Here is a 19623-nt window from a genome sequence, read left to right on the forward strand (position 1 = left end):
CACTGACCATGAGTTAATACTGAATTTCGAGCAGGTGTTAACGTTATTGGATTGAAATTTTATATATTATATCTGTTACACCTCTGATGTTAAACTTTAGGCTACAATCAAAAAAATGTATACCCCTTCTTTAATGCCTATGTAATAATACCATTCTGACGCAGTGTTTTTCACATAATGTCTCTGTTCTTGTTATTTAACCCTCAATTATATATTTTGAAATATTGTCTTGGTGGTCGCACTTGGTCTGATTACTTTCATGTGACCGATCAAGCTATTTGTAGCTTGTATGAATAACAAAATGCTTTTTATGTGTCCAGATTTGACTGTAGCTAATGAAAAACTGATTCTTCAAATCAACATAAACTCAACTTTGAAAAAAAAGTAGTCTTAATGTCTGAATAAATACTCATATCCAAATGCAAAGTAACTAATTATGTCTGAATAAAAACCCAGCAGGGAATACACAGCATCTAGATGTGTATATAGGGCTATACAGCCATCTAGTGGTACACGATGGCATTGCAGGCGATAAATGGTGCATCATTTAGAGATGCCCTTAAAATACATGTTAAAAAGGAACATATATTATTAATTTTCCCTCTTAACACACCAGCTTGAAATTCAGTATTAACTCATATAGTCAGTCTAATGGTGCACAACTAATTAAGCAATCATGATTTATTTATTTAACATGTAGGCTATGTGTGCAAGTACCATTTCGGCAACGAAAACGATGCTGAGCCAAATTAAGATAAAGATGTGCTCTGGCGACTGGCGTGTTTATTGAACCAATCAGATAAGAGTAAAACTAGAGTCAGCTAGAAGCTCATTTGATTGGCTACAGGAAGAAGGTGGACCCGCCCTCCTCTTCGCGCTTGCAGAACTCAGAGAGTGAATGAGAGATTCGTGCCAAAACTGTAAGCAACTAAAAGAAAGAAGTAATTTAGACATTTGCAACAGTTTATTTTTTTATTATACATTTATTATGCGTAAGCATGAATCTGCAGTTTCACAATACATGCATTACACCACGAACAACAGTAAAATGCAGCAAATACACTTGAAAGGCGATTTACACCTTTACAAATCTTCTTGCGCATGCAAATTTTATTTACGCTTGCATGTAGACTTTCACAAATCTTACCCTGCGCATGTGATTCTTTATGGCATTATATTACCTTCATATTAATAGGTCTAATGTAAAAATAGAGACTGTGTGATAACTAAAAGTTTATTTATTGTTATGTAGCCTATTATATGTTATGACAGTTAAAATTAATTGATAGTTAAAATATGTCTCAATAAATTCTTAGATAATCCTTAGATTTCTAATGTTTCAGGGCAGCAGTGGTGCTTTGTTATTTTCTTTATGTAGTTATCATGCATTCCATATTTTCACATTAAACCTATTAACCATATTATGGTTAATATGTTTAATGTGGAAATATGGAATGCATGATAACTACATTTACATTTTTTGTCATTGTATTATACATTTAATTCTATTAAAATTATTTGAATAAATTATTAGATAATCATGTAAAAAATATTTATATCTTGTGTACCATGTTTCCTCCAATCATTAGATTTCTTATGTTTCAGGGTATTTGGCAGTGGTGTATTTTTCTGAAAATATTCTGGCCTACACACATTTTATGAAGCACCCAGGAATAAATAAATGTTTCTGAAATGTTTCCCTGAATTTACATATCAATGTCTGTCCTCCTAACACTTCCAATTACAATCCTACTGTCCTTAAACATCCCACCCCACCCCATTCAACGCCATCCCCATGATCCCATCCCTGTCAGCTTTGTTTTCCAGGTGGGCTTTAAATTGCACACGTGGTGTTGCAGTTGGGTTACAGCTGCCTAGCTGCACCCGATTATAACGCTGACAATTATACTCACAGTTGATTGGTGGACGAGTGTCACGTGACCCTTAAGTTTCGTGGTGACGTTCGCAGAGTTTAGTTGACACAGGAGGCGTCCAGGAACACAGGTACAGTCCTTTAACAGACGACACATTTCACAAACCAAAACATTGTGTGAGTTTTTTACGCGAAACTGGAGGAATAAAAGCGTTAGCAAACATTATAATCCACGCCCAGGAAGCAGCGGCGCTTGTCGACAAACATTAGTTAGCTTGTTAGCTGCTCTGAACTTGTATGAGGGCCGTAGTCGACTGAATTGATCCAGCTGATCAAATGAATCATGTGATTTGTGTGTTTCTTGAAGTAATAATCTGTTTTAGGGCGTTGTATATTGTAATGATTGCTTTTGAGGTAATGTGCCAAGCGATAGCATATGTCAAGCTCCTTTAATGCGTAATGTTGACGGATGTGATGTGTTTGCTGCAAACTACAGACAACAATAACATGACAGTGATGCGTTTTGACCAGACTGAGCTAAGTAACCTCCGTGTTCTGTTCAGCATTAATGTGATCTGACATAGGTTAGAAAGCTTTAATTCTTTCTAATCCTGGTCCTGGAGTTGCACTGCATTGCACATTTGGGATATTTCCTGTATTTAACAAACGCCCATGATTGTTAGAGGCCCCAAGACCTAGGCTAAACTGCATGTGTTTTAAAAAGAGACTTAAAAGACTACTGCGTTTTCAGCATCGAAGATTGAGAACCTTTACTGGTCACAATTAAATCTTCTTCTTGTAACATAAAACATAGTGTCACTTTTTTACATGTTGAGATGAAGTGTGTGGTTTGGTTTATCTGGTGAAAACACACTGAGGTTTTCATTTACATTAGTTCACTGAATCATTTAACAAATGCTTTTAACCAAAGTGACAAATGAGGAACATCACAAGCAATTCATCACACATGACACAACAATATTAGTATCACAAGGCCAAGTTACAAGATTAACTGCAAATTAAGTTACAATGCATAAAAAAAGAAGATTTTTAGCTTACACTTTATATTTTAAGGTGTCATTGATACAGTGTTATTATATATTTAAGTTCTGAGTAATATTAAGCAACTACACTTACTATTGGGTTAGGGTAGGATTTGGTTGAGGAGTTAGTTAGTTGCATGTAATTATGCATAATTTACTGTTATTACTGTGGTAAGTACATGTAACAAGGACACTAAAATAGTGTTACAGATTTGTATAATAGATATAGCTAAAGGAAGTGCCTTTATTTAACTTAAAAGAATAATTTAATAATATATGTGCCTTCTGTACAGTGGCCCAAGAAAATATGTGGATGCATAAAGGATAAGAATTTCAACCAGCTTTGTATTGCTGTGTTGTTGGTAAATAATTAATAATGAATAATTTTACTCTTTCTCCATTTGACCTTTACACAAATAACCTCATTTATTTGTCAGCAAAAGTACACAGGATGTCGCAAAACACGTCATTTTACATCATCTGGTGGACTTTCGGCCGCTCAAGGGATTTTGTTAAAACTACAAATTAAGTTTTTGGCTCCCAACAGCTCTTTTCTGTGGTCAATGAGTACATATTTCAGAAAATGCTTCACTTTTCTACGGCTTATACAAGTTTTATTAAAAGCCTGTCTTTCCACCAGTGAATTGCCCCTTTAAGGCCCAAAGTTTAGTTTTTAATAATCTTTCTAATTCTGTTAGAATAGGGAAGTGCACACCACAACTATAATGATGGTGATGACACTGGAATGATATTGTTGAAATATTTTTTTTCCATTTGATGAACAATAAAAACATTGACAGGATAGCCAATCAGAATCCACCAGATTTTAAAGAGCTTGAGTATTTAAAATGGCAGACGACATACAGTAACTGCAGCGCGCTTATCATGAACAGAACGTTAACATCCATTGGTGTGGACTCTAATATAGTCATCTTTGTTCTGAACGGGCCTTTTATCTTCTGTTTCTCGTAGGAATGGGTCAGGAGGCAGGAAAGTCTGCGTGGCCCAGACCAGCAGGAGGATACCAGACCATCTCAGGCAGGAGATACGGCCGGAGACACGCGTACATCAGCTTCCGGCCGCTTACAGATAAACAAAGAGCCACATCTGGTGTGGACTGTCAGAACATGGAGAGGAGTCAAAAGGACCAGGCAGTGGGTACGTACCAGCTGGTGATGGAAACATTTAGTGCGTGATGAAACTAAAGAGCTACTCAACTTTAAAGGTGAAGTGTCATTTTCTTGCTACAAACATTGAAAAAAGGGAATGCAAAAGTGATTAATGCTATTGGTAGATAAAACTGATTGTCCCAACCCACCCCAAACTCAAGCCAAGCATTTAAATATGCCTTAGTTGTCACTGGTTATTGTATTAAAATATTATAATATATTAAAATTACTTATTTGAAAAAACTTAACTTAAAAAAATACTCCTTTCAGCTAGCAATTCCCTGAGTAAGTGGAAATCTGTGCTCTGCGAAAGTGGAAAGGATTTTGAGATTTCACTGGTTCTCATGGTGAATAAACAGCTTTGTAATATTGGGAATGTAACGGGTTTTAAAGAGCTGAAATATGCGTGTGTGGGTTGTTCTGCTTTAGAGTGGAGCATTCATCACCTTTAAAAGGTGTAGACGGAAACCCTGTAGGAGACCATCTGACTTTATTATGCAAATATATATGAGAATGATGAGGGTGGGTAGAAAGTAGTTTAAAATGTGTTTTTTTTTTATAGAGTAACTGTCAAGAAGTAGTTTGAAATGTGTGGGGTTTTTTTATATAGAGAGAGTGATTGTCAAGAAATGCCCAGGTCATATTTTACCCCTAAAACCAAAGGAAAACATAAAAAATATTTACATGTTTTTGCATAAAGAAAAAGAAGTAGTATAAAACTTGTTTTTACTTTGTGACATTTTCTTGACAATTAAAGGGGCATTTCACCCATTTGAACATTGTTTTTTATTTAAAGTGGGTCATATATGTAGTCGAAATGTAAAAGAAATTTTGAATTTGGTGCCTTTGTGACCGAGAAAAGACAAAAAATAACTTCAGGACGCATTTGTATGAAAGACAACTCCCACAATGCACCACATTGCACAGCTCCGCAAGCCACTCCCACTAATCCAGAAAGCGCATATCTGCCTATAAGAGAAATCACTCTTCCGTCTACAAGGCTAGCTACCACCAGAGCTTGAAATTAATTTCACATTCACACAAAATGTCTAGTTAGTTGGCGAACTCATTAGTGCATTACTCCTCGTTTGTATTTCTTTCGAAAAGGTGAATTATTGCATGGTACCTGGATGTTCAGTCAGAACATATGCGGTGCGAAACTAGGAAACTAGTTCACAACACAAACGTCCGTGTCCTCGTCTGATTCAGAGATTTCGTCCAGGAGAAATTGTCATCATGCCGCAGACGGACTCTATCTCTGTGTTCGTAGCGGTTCGTAGTTGCATAGTGAGATCACCGGCGCCACCGGTCCGCCCTAACTCGAGCCAGTCCGGGCTCCTCGTCCGCGGCAGGCAGGTCTTCTGCCTCGGCTGCTCTTCGCTATAATGCGGCTTGTAAAGGTAGCCACAAACACCTGATTCAAGCATCAGACTTCCGAAATCCTCTTCCTCTATATCATATTGAGCACTCTCCTCCGCTATTGTCATAACTTTACATCTGTCTCCACAGCGCCTGTTAGCTTAGCTTCAAACAAGATGGAGGATATTGCTTTCAGATTCAGAGAGTAAAGTCCCACCCACTGATCTGTAATAGGTCTGTAGCGTGAGCGGGTCCCGCCCCCTGGGAAAGATGAGGAACTAGTGCTTGTAGTCTCAACAGAAATCCCCCCCTCTTACTCTTCCTCCTACAATGACGCAAAATGACGATTTTTGCGTCATTGTAGGAGGAAGTGTAAGAGGTAAATAACAGATTTCTCCCATCTCAGGGGAAAATGAAAGAGTGTTGCACGACCATTCAATAGTATGACTGGGTTTCTAACAATGCAAAGCTTAATGCAAATGGGTGAAGTGTCCCTTTAAGCAAAGTAAAGTGTTCTTTTTGTCATTCTGTACTTTGAATAAAATCAATTCAATAAGAAAAGTAGATTTATTCAAATGTTCAATAAAAAAAATGTTCTTTATAAAAGTTATTTTTTACACTGAAGTTTAATTAAGTTTATGTCACAGTAGTATTTATTTTAATTAAGGTTATAATTGTGTTTGGAAACATTATTTTCATCATTGTATTACAATATTGAATGAGTTTTTTAGTTATTTTTAAATTTCAGTAATTATTGTCATTTTGGAGGAAATTTAATCATCATGAATGAGACACAAAAGTATAAGTATAATTTCTTATTTTATTCTTTTGAATTTGGAGAAAAAATTTAACCAGGACATTTTTTGTGACTTTCACTCTATAGTGCAGATACGCTTACTTCCATATTCAAAATAATTAAAGGAATAATTCACTTAAAAATGAAAATTCTGTCATCATTACTCAACCTCAAGTTTCTTTCTTCTGCTGAACACAAAAGATGTTTTGAAGAATGTTGGTAACCAAACAGTTGATGGACCCCATTGACTTCCATAGTATTTATTTATTTTTTCCTACAATGGAAGTCAATGGGGTCCATCAACTGTCTGGTTTCCGACATTCTTCAAAATATTTTCCTTTGTGTTCATCAAAAGAGAAATTCATACAGATTTGAAACCACTTAAGGGTGAGTAAATGCTGACAGAATTTTAATTTAAGTGAACTATTCCTTTAACTTCTATCCAGTGAAGGAAAAATAACTGAAACATTTTCCCCTCTAGCGTCAAAGGCCAGCATTTCTTCAGTGCTTCAGACTATCCTCCCGACATCATGCACAAATTCGGTGCGCTCGGAGTTAAACGCAGCTTCAAGTCAAGAGGGCCACAACAGGAGGCAGTCATCATTGTGTAGAGTCCTAAAAGCACCCTCCAACCATTTCAAGAGACCAAAGACTGAACGGGTTGTGCCGTACGACAGACAATATTGTTCTGGTATAGAAAAGAGTGATCGAGCTAGAGTCTGGCCCATTAATGAAGACCGCAAGCCTAACCCGGAAGCTCTGAGTTACATCAACATTGATGCCTATGAGCCTGACAGCAGCGGAGCCGAGGAGGAGGACTTGAGTTTAAACCCGTCTCTGGCTGCTCAGAAGAGACTTGATGGTATTTGTGATTTGGGTGGAAATGTAGATTCGCTTGATGATTCACATCCTGATGTCTTTCCAAAAACAGGTAAACGTTCAGCGCAAACGGCACCTTCTAAAAACTCAACAGAACTTCGTTGTGAGGAACCAGATTTTCAAAGAACTGTACAAGCAAATAGGAACGTTGGTCAGTTGTTGGTTGGTGAAGACCAAGCTCCGAAATGCCACGGGGTTACGGCCAGCGCTGGAGCCGTTTCCTGTACGAGCACAGGAAAAACAAACCCTGAAGAAACATTACAGTCCGAAATGGTTGTGAGGCCAAAGATCCGCAAACAGACGAGCGAGACCCACCTTGAAAGGAGGAAACGTTCAGAAAAAGAGGAAGTGAGCCATTTGTCGGGCTCATCGGACAGAAACAAGTGTGGCTCGGCACCTCCGGGTTTCCTCGCACAAACAAGCCCTGAAAATGAGTTCCTCTTTGATTTTCCACCCATGACCTTGAGTGACCTCTACTCCAAGGACAGTAAAAGTGTGAACGATGATAACGCTAAAGTAGATGATGATGAGGAAGATGATGACAATATCTGGGAAGATCTAGAGAATTTTGGAGAGAAATTTGAGCCGTCTACAAAGGGTGATGAAAGGTACAGTATGTATTGCATGTATCTCAATTCAGCAGATTGTACTAAAATGTTTAATTGCACAGACTTGTACAGATTAATAATCTGAATGAAAATAAATGTGCTTCATAATATTATATATATAGCCAATGGTCATTAGTAACACAAATTGATGTCATTACCTTTTTTAGCTTCTTTTTATTTGTTTTTACATAATAATAGAAATAATAGAAAATCTTTAGAGAGAGAATATTAGATGTTACAAATGTTTACACTTTTTTTTTTTTTTTTTTTTTTTTTTAGATTTTGAAAGAAGTGTCTTATGTTCGCCAAGGCTGTGTTTATTTAATAAAATACAGTAAAAACATTAATGAAAATATTATTACATAGTGTCTTTAGTGTCATATGATTTTTCAGAAATCATTCTAATGTTCTGATTACCGAAGAAACATTATTACTTATTATCAATGTGCTTTTTAATCATTTTATGAAAAACATTATTTTGTGGAAACCGAGAAAAATCCTGAAAAAAAAAAAAAAAAGTTTTTAAATACAAAGTTCTAAAGAACAGAATTTATTTTATTTTGTAATATTATAGACACACATGTCTTACCAGCAGTGTTGGGGTGTAATGCACTACTAAGTTATTAATTACTGTAATTTAATTACATTTTCTTTTGTGAAAAAGTAAAATAAGGGATACTCTTAATTTTTCTGTAATTTTAATAAGTTACTTCTGATGTAATTGCATTAAATACTGTATAGACTATAGAACAATTCTATATAAAACAATAAAATGGATGGGTTTTTTTCATAACCTCCATTTAAATACTTCGGTCAGTTCAGGAAATATTCATGCAATTTTATATTATTTATTTGAAAGAATTAAAAGAGCAGTTTCATGTCTATCCTTGCATTGTTCAACTGTTTGAGGTTGATATTGGATTTAGAAACTAATTAGTAATGCGATACTTTTTGGAGAGAGTAATTAGTAATCTAATAATACTGTTGAAGAATTAATAGGTAGTAATTAATTACTTTTTTAGAGTAACTTACCCAACTTGTGTGTGTGAAAGGGGCTACTTGTCACTTTTAATCAATTCAATGCGTCCTTGCTGAATAAAAGTATTAATTTCTTTAAAAAATCGTACTGTCCCCAAGCATAATAATTTATTAGATTTCGATTCAGTTGAAGAAAAATCATATTTTTAATTCACATTCTAACAACCAAAACCATAATATTTAGCTCCCACATTTTGTGTGCAACCGGTACCTATTTTTCAATCTTTTAATTATATTTCTATAGCATAGTCATTTTTCTCAATTTTTTACATCACTACTGTTGAATGTATTCGTAAAGCTCAAAAATGTAGTCCTGCTACAAAAGCTATTGAATTATTGTACATTTACTAGTTGTACATGTTTGCTTGCTTATTTATTTTGTAGGAAATTACTAAATCACCCATATCAGGGTTTTAAGTTTGTCCCAAATTTTGATAGCAGAGATACAAAAATCTGTTTCTCAAGGTTAAGCACCTCCTTTCATGGACTCTTTTTCACTTGGTTCTTTGTGAAAAGTCGCTCTCATAATGCAAGTCAAGGATGAGTTGGGCATTTACTGTGAATGCTTGAGGTATTCACTCAGCAGGAAATGAGTGAGGTGCCAAAGGTGCTCATTCTGGATGCTAAGGCTCTTCAGCTAAGAGGATTACCTTGACTTTTACGAGGTGTGCTCACGTGTGTGTTTGTGTGCATGTGCGTGTATCCTGCTCTGTGTTTTAAGCAGCAGCTCAGAATTCAGCGAGGGCGAGTGGTCGGCTTCGTGGACGTCCGACTCTGGGCTGGAGAAGGAGAGGTGCACAAGTGAAGAAAGCTGGGAGACTCTGCCTGGCATGGATGAGCCTCCTGTAAGCAGTAGCGGTCTGGAAGAAGTGCCTTCTCTCAACCTCGCTCTAGAGTAAGCACACAAACTCTAAACACTTTAGTAATACTTTGGATAACATCAATACACGGCTGTCATTGACACAGACAAGTGTTTTTTTTAATGATTTTTAATGATATATAAAAAAAAACATTGAAATATCTGTTCATAAAAAAAGTTTGGTAATTGTTTTTTATTTTGGCTATAAAAATTAATATGGTAATGCATGATATTAATTTACATTAAATCGTTCATTTTGACATGGTTTATAGTCAAATTATCAGGCTTTCTGCATGTTAATAATTTGGCACAATAAAAAAAATAAAAATTTGAAGAAACAGATTTCCAAGGTATCGGATGCAAGTTCATAAAGTATGTGAAAGTCTTGACATTATTTAGCAACCTGGCTTCCGGTTTCTCTCTTGAATCCAGTACGGAAGTGACTTAAACTGCAATTCATCGACTGGCCACTAGAGACAGGCTGCAAAAGAGAGTCAATCCCATGTACTCCCCATGTTAATGTGCCCAATTTTACAGCCCAAAAAAAACTTTTACAGTCTGGTTCAAAAAGTGGTTTTGGTCTATATAGCTAATTTTGCCCTTCATGACAACTGTGAGGGGGGTGATTTTATTACTCATCTGTTTAAGTTATATTAAGTGTTAAAGTTCTGCATAATTAAGGGCGTGGGCACTTGAGTGACTGTCACTACTAGCCGTTTGCCTGCTGTCTCTTAGCTGTCACGTCACCTCAGCTAATCCCGCCTCTTTGACCATTTTCGGTTATCCGGGAGTGATGCGCTGCCAAGATGGCGACGGTCGGCCCCGCCCACTTTGGGCTTTACTTTGCTCTTCAGAAACCCACGGGTGATGTCACGGACACTACGTCCAAATTTTTTCACAGTCTATGATATTGACAGGCTATGTACATGTAATCTGGGTAAAAAAGGATGACATTTTCCTTAAAAATTAAATGAACTTAATTGATAGCCCTTGTATTTGTATTCTAGCTGGTAGGGGTTGAACAGACTAGTCTACTTGTCGACTTTAATGGTCTGCCATGACGCTTTAAGCTCTAAGTCGACTAGTCGCTGATCATTCATGGTCTATAGAGGGCGCAACAGGATAATAAATCTCTGAAGTCCACTTTAATGCTCTGTTTCAGTTAAAATGACAAATAAAAGCATACTTTGAGAGCGCTCCACAAGGGTATGTTTGATTAGACCATCTGGATGCTCAAAATTGATAGCGTGAATGCGTGTTTTACACAGCTCATAAGCACGCATATCACGTTAAGATCGCGCACACACAGAATCATTCAGTAGCGCAGAAATGTGTTGTAAACTGTTCGGTGATTTATCAGTAAAATAGCTTAGAAACTGAAAAGTTATAGCATATATTTCTTTGTAATTAAAACCCACAGCTTCACTATTAGTAGAGAGATGCTGCCAGGTGCAATTCACACGCAATTGCTCTCTGTCACACTAATGCATTCATATAAATGTAATCTTTAATGTGCTACTTTATCTATATCTGATTTAGAACGAGCAGAAATCTGAGAAATATAACAACCCAAAGACAAAAGAACTGATAAAAATAAGCTGTTATGTAGGAGCGCTGTGTCATATGTCATAGCTGTGCACAAGCGAATCTGCGTTCGAGTCTCAGCTCGAGGTTCAGGCTTTGTTCATCAGTGACGTCATCAGCAACTAGTTGACGTCGACCCGACTTTCATCACATAAATGTCGACTTTAAAAATCTGCAGTCGTTACTAGCTGGGAACTTCTAAGATGGTTGATATCAGAAGAAAATGCTGCAACCGGTTGCATAAACTGCTTAGAGTAGTCTTAAAAGTTAGTCATCTAAATGTTTTCATCAAGGCTGGCCCCAACTTTTTAAATTCAATTACATAGAGTAAATCTGGCTTATTTGAATTGGAAAAGTAAGACTGATTGGTTCTTAAGACACAGTCTTGACTTGGTTAAAGTTTATGTAACTGGCCCCTGATCACAATGAGTGCCATCACATGACTTGTGACCAGAGTATGTGAGCGGAGCGGAAAGAATTTGCGCTCCACGCTCAAAGCATTTCAGAATTACTCCGCTCAAGCTCCGCTCTGGGTGTACAATTTTCCGCTCCTCGCTCGCTCCCCACGCCGTCCTTAATACGTCTCGCTCCGTTTTCGCTCCACTGTAAATTTTTATTCTTTTTTTTTTTCTAAATAACACCAACCTCTGATCAGAAGATGCATAGCCTACTGTAAAACTAATTGCCTGGTTTGGTCCTGGCTCGTGATTCGTAATTGAGCGATAGTGGAGCGTTTTCAGAGCGAGAGAAAATCACAACGCTCCGACATTAAAAAAATCCGCTCCTCGCTCCTGGCAAAAACGTGCAACTCCGATCCTCGCTCCGCTCCCACTCCGCACTGCTCACATACTCTGCTTGTGACGAACCTTTTTAATGTATAGTACAACTGATGAACAACTGTTTAGTTCTTCTAAAGCCTGGCAGAGCGTATGCTGATTGAGTTTAGAAATAAACTACATATAGAGATAAAGCCTTTAGAGATAAAGCCTAAACATACTCGATACATTATTTTAAAAGCATCTTGCATTTTAATATAAAGGATAATTGAACCAAAGCCCAGTGAGCTGCCTTACTAGACCACATATTAAAAAAATAAATAAATAAAAATTCCTCCTACGCTTACCAAGGCTGTAACAGTCAGAGTTACATATTTAAGTTTAAAATAAGTTTTCTATTTTAATATATTTTAAATTTACTCCTGTAATTGAAAAGCTGCATCATTACTCCAGTCTTCATTGTCACATGATACTTCAGAAATCATTCTAATATGCTAATTTGTTGCTTAATATTATTATTATTTACTGCTTTAATATTTTTTTGTGGAAACCATGATAAAATGTTTTCAGGATTGTTTGATGAATAGAAACAGCATTTATTTGAAATTAAAACATTTTGTAACACTATAAATGTCTTTACTGTCACCGTTGATCAATTCAATGCGTCCTTGCTGAATAAAACATTAATTTTAAAATCAAATCTCACTGGCTTTGTTGGCACAAACAAAATGTTGTCTGGACTTGATTAATAACTTGGCCATTAAGATTTTTCTCCAATTTCTGACAAATGAGTCTACACTCTACAGCATTGATGTGTACATGTGGTACTGCTCTTATTCCAATATCTTTAGTCACACAGAACCGAATGAAACAAGTCAAATTCATTTTAAATGTGTCTAAAATATTGAGGCATCCCTAAAAACGTTGTGTTTTTCTGCTGTTCTGTGCGTGTGTGTGGTGTTGTTCAGAGAGCAGACCCCTCTGGAGGAGGGCGAGATCCCCTGGCTGATGTATAATGAGGACTCGGGCAGCAGCAGCGATGAAGACCCTGATGGTGTCAGTCAGTTTGTGCACCCTGGACTCTTTATCCTGGATGGAAACAATAACCTGGAGGATGATTCCAGCATGAGTGAAGATCTGGACACAGAGTGGAGGTCAACAAACCTAATACACAACATCAGATATGACAAGATAAAGATGCAATGCCATCCTTTAACTCTTAAGCCCTCGATATACTCGCAGCAAAGTTCTTTTTCGTTCTTCACTTAGGTGTAAAAAGAAGTTGGAAATACCTTTTGCTGCGGTATACTGTTAGCGAACATGTGACGCCACCCACGCTCCTGGGAGCGAAGTTTAGATGGATAACAAAATAAACAAACAATAAAATTGAAAACAGCAGCCAAGAAGGCATCTGATTATAGTGAAGTGGATATGTTTGCGCAAGATCTGCAATTCGGCATTCCAGTCAAGTCACGTTTATGTAAATAGCACTTTATGCAATAGGTTGCTTTAAAGCAGGGGCGCGAGAGCATGTCAGGGGAGGCACAGAGTAGCGCGATATGACGATATCAGTCGATAGAGATTTATCTGTATCTAAATATATCTGTGAAGCTCAGGACTGCTTAAACACAGTAGAGCAGCAGAGAAACTTGGATGAATGAGGAGGAACAGGATGTGCTTGATTATGAGTTATTAAAAGCACAATAAACCACGACAGAGAATTCGGCAGATTTCTGTGGCTCACATCCAAAGCACACGGGGGCTGAATTCAGCTCACTTTCGTGGCTTATTGCGCTTGAACGGTTAAATACACACATTTATGTGTCAAAATGGGGTGCCACCATGAATGTTGTTAGAAGGGAGGCCCACTGTCTTTGACTTTTAAAACCCCTGCTTTAAAGCAAGCAACTTTACAGTATTAAACATGAAAAACAGTGTCAATGTCTCCTTTGATTAGAAATACAACTTCTACTATAAAGCAACTCTCAAGTGTGTCAGATGTTTTTACTCGTCACATCAGTTCGTTCTTAGTATATCGGAGTCTTTACAGAGTGAATGTCATGAAACGTGAATAACATGTTACAAACCTTAAAAAAAAAAAAAAAATTTACTTTCTGAAAATGACGTTTGTTTTTAGTATTTTTACTGTTGTGACATTTCATTTATTTTCATTCTCATTACCATAATGCAAGAAACTCATTCTCATTCTCATTCATGGTAGTATTTGTTGTACTGCCTTGTTTTTATGCTGAACTAAATAATCAAACGTTTTTACTTTAATACAATAATTTCACTTAAAATTGTTTTTAACTTTTATGAATAATGTGAATTTGAGAGGAAAATATGCTTTAATTTCATGAAAATAATGTCATGGCCCTAACAATAGGCTTAATTTTCTTTATGCAAAATCAGGTTTTTTTTCCTGATTCTGGGTTGAAACATGACCTGAAAATGTTTTCATGAGATTTAACCCACCAAGCATGTCTAAAATATGAAAATCGTTGATGATTATAAGAACATTTTGCTTAACCGTTTTGATTGTGTTAACTGCAACAGGAAACGAGAGAGGATGTATTTTAAAGTCCTTTGTTGTTCAGGTTTCTTGATGAATTTGGTGATGGTTTTGGGATGGCTCAGGCAATCTCTTACGTGGATCATTCCCAGCTCCTCACTTACATGGCATTAGAGGAGCGTCTCGCACAGGCTATGGAGGTGAGGGACCTTATTTTGCTTAATCGTGCAGTCTGTGTTGTGATATCGCTGTTTGAATCACTGCAGTCTAACTGTATAAGGTTTTGAGGGCATTAGGAGTCTGATTCATTTTTTTTTCAAGGAAGAGTAGCTTGTTTTAATTTATTATTGTGAAAGCATAGAAGTCTTCCATAATTAATGCTGCTTTTTCATGAACAAATAAATATTGTATTTGCATGAACAGCTAAGTTGTACAAATAAATGATCCATCTTAATTATACCCAAAAAGACAATATTGAGAAATTGGACTCAGTTGCTGAGTGATGTTCTGAAAGCCCAGCAAACTTAATTGATTTCAGCCAATGAGAGCGCATACTAGAAATGTAAGGCTTAACGTATAATTAACTCTCTTCTATCTTTATCCAGAGGAAATTAAATATGCTAATGTGTTTTGTTGTGTTTCAGGCAGCGCTGGCTCATCTGGAGTCTTTAGCTATAGATGTGGAGCAGGCTCATCCCCCCGCCACCGAACAGATCATCGACTGCCTACCACAGATCACCGTGCATGCCGAAAACATTGGTACTACTGCCATTACTTGTAGATACATAAAGTGCACATAATACAATTCTGAAGACAGCATCAGTAGAGTTTTAAGTAATATTTAAAGAAAAGGCTGTGCCTTATTTTATTGTTACACCATATTCAGAATATTCAGCCTCAAATGTTTTAATCCCTGTGTCCAGACTATATACTAAGGTGGGTAGAGTATCCAAAAACTCTACTCAAGTAAAAGTTACTTCAGTAACCATACAATAACATATTAAGACAGATAAACAACAAACACAGAAGAAGCATTAATTCTGGCATTTCATCTGTAGCCCCAATACCCCAATGTCCTTTACTTTGTATAATAATGTAGTTTACAGCTACATTTGAATTATTAGACAATGTCAACATAAAGTGAACCTGCAGAGTTTTGCGTTTAAAGTTCATGTAAAAGGAACCACTGAGACAGAGAGGAGTGAAATCTCTTCACATTTTGACAGCGCTTATGACCGCTACTGAACATCTGAACACATACAATGATCAAATGCACATTGACGGATCTTCTGTCTGTTCTCCAAATGTAATCAGATTTTTATTTCTGCGAGCGTGTAAGCTTTGTCTAAGCAAAGGCATTCCTTTCCAAGACTAACATGTCGCCGCCACTGCGCAATACCGAAGACTATAGAATAACACAAGACGCGTCACTCGTATTGTTTTGAATGGGGGAAAGTGCAATGCTGAATTAGTCCCGCCTTCTAAATAAGAGCCTATCGCCGCTTGGTAAAGTCATCATGTCACTGCAGCTGCTGTTAGAAGCTCCGGTTCCTATCATAGATTAATATACAGTCAGTCAGACGTGCGCTTCCACTGCGCATGCGCATTAGCTTGATCCAGCCTAAAAAATTAAGTTTTCTGTCATTATTCGAGCATTTAGGAACAAAATTTGAGACGGTTGTAAGATTTCATTGGTGATTTCAAATATGAAATTGAATCATAAGCTTAGCAAACAGTTTTGGAGAATTTGATGTTTCCCCATTCAAAAAGATAGGAGCTGCCCTTGCATGCCCGAGAGGCGTTTCAAAGATGGCCGCCGTGAAATGACTTGTCTTAAAGGGACTTTGGCATTACCCACAAATTACTGCGAATTAGTGGTGTTTATTTCATGCTCTGTCAACAACGGTAGCTTATTTAATGTATAAATTAAAGTATTTGTCCAAAAAACTGGTAATGTCATACATTGTAGTAGTGGTATCGTGTACTTTTAGCGTAATAATCTGTTTGGTTGTAAAATGTATTTCATGTATGAAATTAAATTGAATGTAGCTATACCTGTGGAATCGTTCATAGACAGCACGCAGATGTTCAACTAATAAAGATCATCGCTTCATCGCTGGCAAACAAGATGATGCATTTGCAGATTTGCTTTTAATTGACTGTAGGTCCACTTCATCCAACGCTCTTGGATGTTCTTATATTTCCTGTTATGAGAAACCGCTTCCGACGATTCAGTGTGCTGAACTGAACAAATAATTCAAACGAATTCATGAACCTTGTTTGACCAAGTCTTTGAACAGAATCGACTGGAGTGATTCATTTGCGAATGGGGCATCGCTCATGCCCCAGAAAAAAGAGACGCTTTAAATAAACTACACATTTCTTACCAATATTAAAATAAAGTAACTAGAGAAATGTCGCCTGGCGTAAGTAAAAGTATTTTGTTTTTTCATTTGAAATGTTTTCGACTATTGACAAAATTATCCACAAATAATGCTTTTCTCTCAAAAACTGAGGTACATAAGCTCAGATCAATGAGGCCTATAAGCATCGGTTCCAAAAAACAAATACAAAACCTGTCCTAATTGAAAGAAAACAGGCTGACAAAAAGATTGAATTCAATATTTGGTGGTGATAGAGCATACTGAATGATTTACAAGCAATGTTACAGGGTTTTCAACACAGCGTAAGGGTTAAAGTTTCAATGAAATGGCATTGGACACAACACAGCATTAGATTATAAGTGTTCGTAACTGGTTCTAACAGACATGAAAACTTGGGGATGGATGGATGGATGGATGGATGGATGGGTGGATGGATGGATGGATGGATGGATGGATGGATGGATGGATAGATAGATAGCAGTTGTGCACAGTGACAAACTCTGTGCTTCTATTTTGTGCTGCATTATAGTTCTGGACAGGGTGTGCAGGTTACATGATTATGAGTGACATGAGAACTGTATGTATAATTTGTCTTCCTGTTTCTCACTGCTGCCCATGTGAAGTGTTTTGCTGATGGAAAATTGTAAGAACGTCTTAGTCTTGAGTGTGTATGAGACGCACTAAGATCCGAACTCATTAAGTGATTGACTTGAAGTACTTTGTGCACTCCTTTTTTGTGCAATACGAACACCAGAAGAGAAATGTTTTTCACAAAACTCAATACACAGATTGAATGCTGGCAAAAGTAATGCTCGCACACTAATGTCCCACTTCAACTTTATAGCCTGAGAGCATTTGGGATGATAAATCTGCTTTGGAAAGCATGAAATGACTTCAGTTTCACCCCTAATGACTGAAATGAGTAATTTGATGTGTGCGTGACTGGATCGAGACGTTTAAATATTTGGTTTGGTGTCAAAGGTTTACGATGGAAAGCAGAGTTGTGTTTTACATTCATTGACATGCCCACTCTCTTTGGTTCTGCAGAGCAGGAGCAGTGCTGTGCCATCTGCTGTTGTGAATACGTCAAAGATGAGATTGCAACCCTGCTTCCGTGCCGCCACATGTTCCATAAACTCTGTGTCACTCTCTGGCTCAGAAAGGTATTGCTGTTTTTCTTGGAGCTTGTGAAAGAGCCAAAAAAAACAGGCTAGTTCAACCGAAAATTAAAATTCAGTCATCATTTACATTCCCTCATGCTGTTTCAAAACTGTAAGACTTTCGTTCATCTTTGGGACACGATTAAATATATTTTGAATATTCTCTCGTCCTTTTTGTCTATCCATTGAAAGTCAATGCAGCCAAAATGTTCATGCTTTGAAGTACAAAAGGACACTGTAAAAGCTATCCATATGCGTCAAATGGTTTAATCCAAGTCTTCTGAAGTGACATGACTACTTTATATGATGAACATATTTTTATTATTTATAATGGTCAGTGCACCTACATTTAGCTCATCAAATATGGAAAACGGAAGCTTGATGAGCGAGAACTAACCTCGTTGCTGGTTCTCGTGCCTCAAGCAAGCACCTTTGAACTCTCATTGCCCGTATTTGATTTTCTGGTTGTCCGAAATCATCCCCTGTACCCTTATATAGTGCACTTTTCTTATGAACATTTTAAAGCACAAAAAATGTGGTTATGTTGACTTCAATGGAGGGACATAAAACTCTCAGGTTTCATTCAAAACATCTTCACTTGTTTTGAAGATGAACAAAAGGTTAATAGGTTTGAAACGACATGAGGTTGAGTAAATGATGACAGAATTAATTTTTGGGTGAACTATCCCTTTAAGCTTATATTGGCATAACTTTATTGTATTTACCGAATGTTGTCTCCCCATGATTTTCAGTCTGGGACGTGTCCAGTGTGTCGCCACGTCCTGACCCCGGAAGCGGCCGATCCCTCGTCTTTAAGCTCCGAACAAGAAACGCCACCATCCAGTCACAGCGCGTCTGAGGGAGCGTGTTGAACGGCAGTCACACACCCATCTAAACATCCCGCAGAGAAGTATTTAAATAATAAATAACCAGTCTCACTGAGAAATTCCCATCTGATGTTTCTTTGCTGGAATGCAGCGGCCAGATTCCATTTAACCTAGCGACTTGTGCTGCAATTCATGCTCCAAACGTGGCGAACTAAAACTTATTTTCTGAGAAAATATGAATACGTATATATTCATAGGAAGCATATTTATTCATGTTTCAATTAAAATGTTTTTGTACATCAAGGCTAAACATAATAATTAATTACTTGTATTTAACTTTTCACATGTCGTGTCAAGTAAAACGTTCAAATGCAATCCCTCAATAAAAGCTCACATTTGGTTCAAATAGTCATTTCTTTTATCCATTCAGCGTCAAAATGATGAGTTTTCTGGCAAAATGCCTTCCAAAGGTGTTTGCTACCCTGCACCCTCTTCAGATATCTATTCAGCTGCATTGTTACATCCAGACTTAAGCGCACATAGCTGGATATGAATGATAATGGCTGTGCGATTCTATTTCACTGTGGTTCATAAACATATTTGTATAAATCATCCAAATGATGGGCCGCTGAATAGGTAGTTTTCACAAAAGCACCTTCGGGAGCAATACCATTTCTAGAAGGCTGACAGTCTGAACTGGAAAATATGATGGTGGGGGACTAAGTACGAGATGGCTTTGTGCCGTTTACTGCGAAA

The 19623-nt window shown here is 37.2% G+C and overlaps 1 protein-coding gene across 2 annotated transcripts; it reads left to right on the top strand.

Annotated features, from left to right (window-relative positions):
* Positions 1-1910: 1910 nt before the first annotated feature.
* On the top strand, positions 1911-19273 carry pja2 (praja ring finger ubiquitin ligase 2). Of its 2 annotated transcripts, none has more exons than XM_081367067.1 (9): positions 1911-2004; positions 3889-4074; positions 6722-7727; positions 9487-9660; positions 12953-13138; positions 14582-14696; positions 15141-15255; positions 17928-18043; positions 18793-19273. In XM_081367067.1, the coding sequence occupies exons 2-9, from the start codon at positions 3891-3893 to the stop codon at positions 18910-18912; spliced, it is 2016 nt and encodes a 671-aa protein (XP_081223193.1). In that variant the 5' UTR covers positions 1911-2004; positions 3889-3890; the 3' UTR covers positions 18913-19273. The 2 variants fall into 2 exon arrangements, with proteins under 2 accessions (XP_081223193.1, XP_081223194.1); XM_081367068.1 differs by having other exon boundaries at positions 9490-9660.
* Positions 19274-19623: the final 350 nt, after the last annotated feature.

The sequence above is a fragment of the Scardinius erythrophthalmus genome (genome assembly GCF_964197995.2).
Source record: "Scardinius erythrophthalmus genome assembly, chromosome: 5".
In the NCBI taxonomy this organism is placed as follows: domain Eukaryota; kingdom Metazoa; phylum Chordata; class Actinopteri; order Cypriniformes; family Leuciscidae; genus Scardinius; species Scardinius erythrophthalmus.

Bases quoted from the DNA above. Each gene is read 5' to 3' on its own strand.
- pja2 (XM_081367067.1), top strand. From the start codon at position 3,891: ATGGGTCAGGAGGCAGGAAAGTCTGCGTGGCCCAGACCAGCAGGAGGA. The intron at 4,075-6,721 runs GTACGTACCAGC...TTTCCCCTCTAG, and splicing joins TCAAAAGGACCAGGCAGTGG to CGTCAAAGGCCAGCATTTCT. The intron at 13,139-14,581 runs GTCAACAAACCT...TTTGTTGTTCAG, and splicing joins GATCTGGACACAGAGTGGAG to GTTTCTTGATGAATTTGGTG.